This window comes from Mercenaria mercenaria, unplaced genomic scaffold (assembly GCF_021730395.1).
Source record: "Mercenaria mercenaria strain notata unplaced genomic scaffold, MADL_Memer_1 contig_2617, whole genome shotgun sequence".
In the NCBI taxonomy this organism is placed as follows: Eukaryota; Metazoa; Mollusca; class Bivalvia; order Venerida; family Veneridae; genus Mercenaria; species Mercenaria mercenaria.
Window position 1 is genome coordinate 5297 of NW_026460687.1, and position 1666 is coordinate 6962.

The following is a 1666-nucleotide window of genomic DNA, read 5'->3' on the forward strand; positions in this document are numbered from 1 at the left end:
GCTGTCGTAAGGACTTAATTAAGGCCTCACCATTGAAACTCATTGAAAAATGTTTGTCAATGAGTAATATCAAAATTATTTCTTATGTTTTGAAATTTTGAGTTTCGGGTACACTAAAATGAGAAAAGAAAGTCCGTGACCTGTTTTAATACCTGACACGCGTTTCGCGCACACAATATCCTATCATTAAATCTTGACATAAAGCAAGTAGGCAGCATCCCGTGTGCGGACCTTATTACTAAATAATTGTCCAAGGTATAAAACCTTATTCTTGCGATACCGTCACGTTTTGCAGTTCTATATTCATATTCCCTTCAACGGTGCTGATATTCGCATTACGTCCCCATGAATGCCACCAATTCCATCGGCAAATAATTGGGCACGAGTTTTTCCTTTGACAGAAAATTCTTACGACCTCACTTCTGAATCTTGATCCACTGACGAAATAAAGGATAAAATTTACTGCGTAATTAGTATAAAACAATGCATTTATTATTGCCCAAATAAGTTCTAATACAGCGTCACTATTCTCGTCTCCATGTGACAAAACCCAGCCGGTATAGGACGTTAGAAAAACCAGTATTGGTGTCATGCAGATCATATAAACTACGTTCACTGCAATAAGCATCGCAGTTATCTGATAATTTTTTGCTTTTCTTGCTCGTGCTGCAGTGGTCAGTGCCTGAGGTATAACCTGTGTTTGATACTTCCGCCCGGTAATCAAGACACGAATAATGATGGATATATTTATTACCATTAAAATTGTGAGTGGTAATAGGAAAAACACGCTTAGTTGTATCACTGACCATATGTAAAAATAGAAATTTGTATAACTGTCGTCCATCTGGTAACACATATTACCCTTTGCGTGCCCCATACCATAAAGAAAATGTGCATTCAATACAATGAAGAAGGCTAACAAGCTTAAGATAACGATATTTGCTCTTCTTACGGTACATATTGCTTTTGCTTTGATCGGTAGCCATGCTGAAATAAAGCGCTCAATAGTTAATATAACAATAAACCAAGCAGAGCTTTGACCCGCAAGGTAGAGCAAATAAAAAAGTTGTACTTTGCATACAAACTGTGAACTTGATCTTATGTCAATACCGTAACCGAAATGCAGAACACTTCTCGGAACCGCGATCCATAGCATCATTACGTCGGATACAGCAAGCGCTGTCAGATATCTAGCTATACTAGAATTGCAGTACCTAAGTTGCATCAGAAAAATTATTGTCATAAGATTTCCTAGTGTTCCGACTACAACCAATATTGGCAAATACACTCTCCAGATACTCAATGCAACCTTACGTTCATAATACATTTCTGTTCAGTTAAGTGTGTTTCCTTTAAGCAAGTTCATAATGTATATGCTTTTACGAATAAATGAAAATAATATGCATGGTAAAATACGTTAAATTTCCTCATATCCTACACACTTGATCAAACTAAATCTATTAATATATTTTAGATATCAATGAAGAAATGTGTAAATTAGTGAACTTATTATGACAATATTAAAAGAATACTTATATGATATCAAAGAAATTTATAATAAAACATTAAGAAATAAACTTGGAATAAATGCAATATGAAATATTCCCTTGTATAATTACGTTCTTAGTCGTCTGAAAAGTATGGGTATATTTCACGGATCAGACTG

At 34.9% G+C, this 1666-nt stretch overlaps 1 protein-coding gene across 1 annotated transcript; it reads right to left on the reverse strand.

Moving 5' to 3' along the window:
- Window positions 1–265: 265 nt before the first annotated feature.
- LOC128552377 (C-C chemokine receptor type 3-like) lies at window positions 266–1327 on the reverse strand. Its single transcript, XM_053533397.1, has one exon. It carries the CDS (start codon window positions 1325–1327, stop codon window positions 266–268), a length of 1062 nt encoding a protein of 353 aa, XP_053389372.1.
- Window positions 1328–1666: the final 339 nt, after the last annotated feature.

What these genes read in the sequence shown, in the direction of transcription:
- LOC128552377 (XM_053533397.1), bottom strand. Translation starts at nt 1,327, where the DNA reads ATGTATTATGAACGTAAGGTTGCATTGAGTATCTGGAGAGTGTATTTG.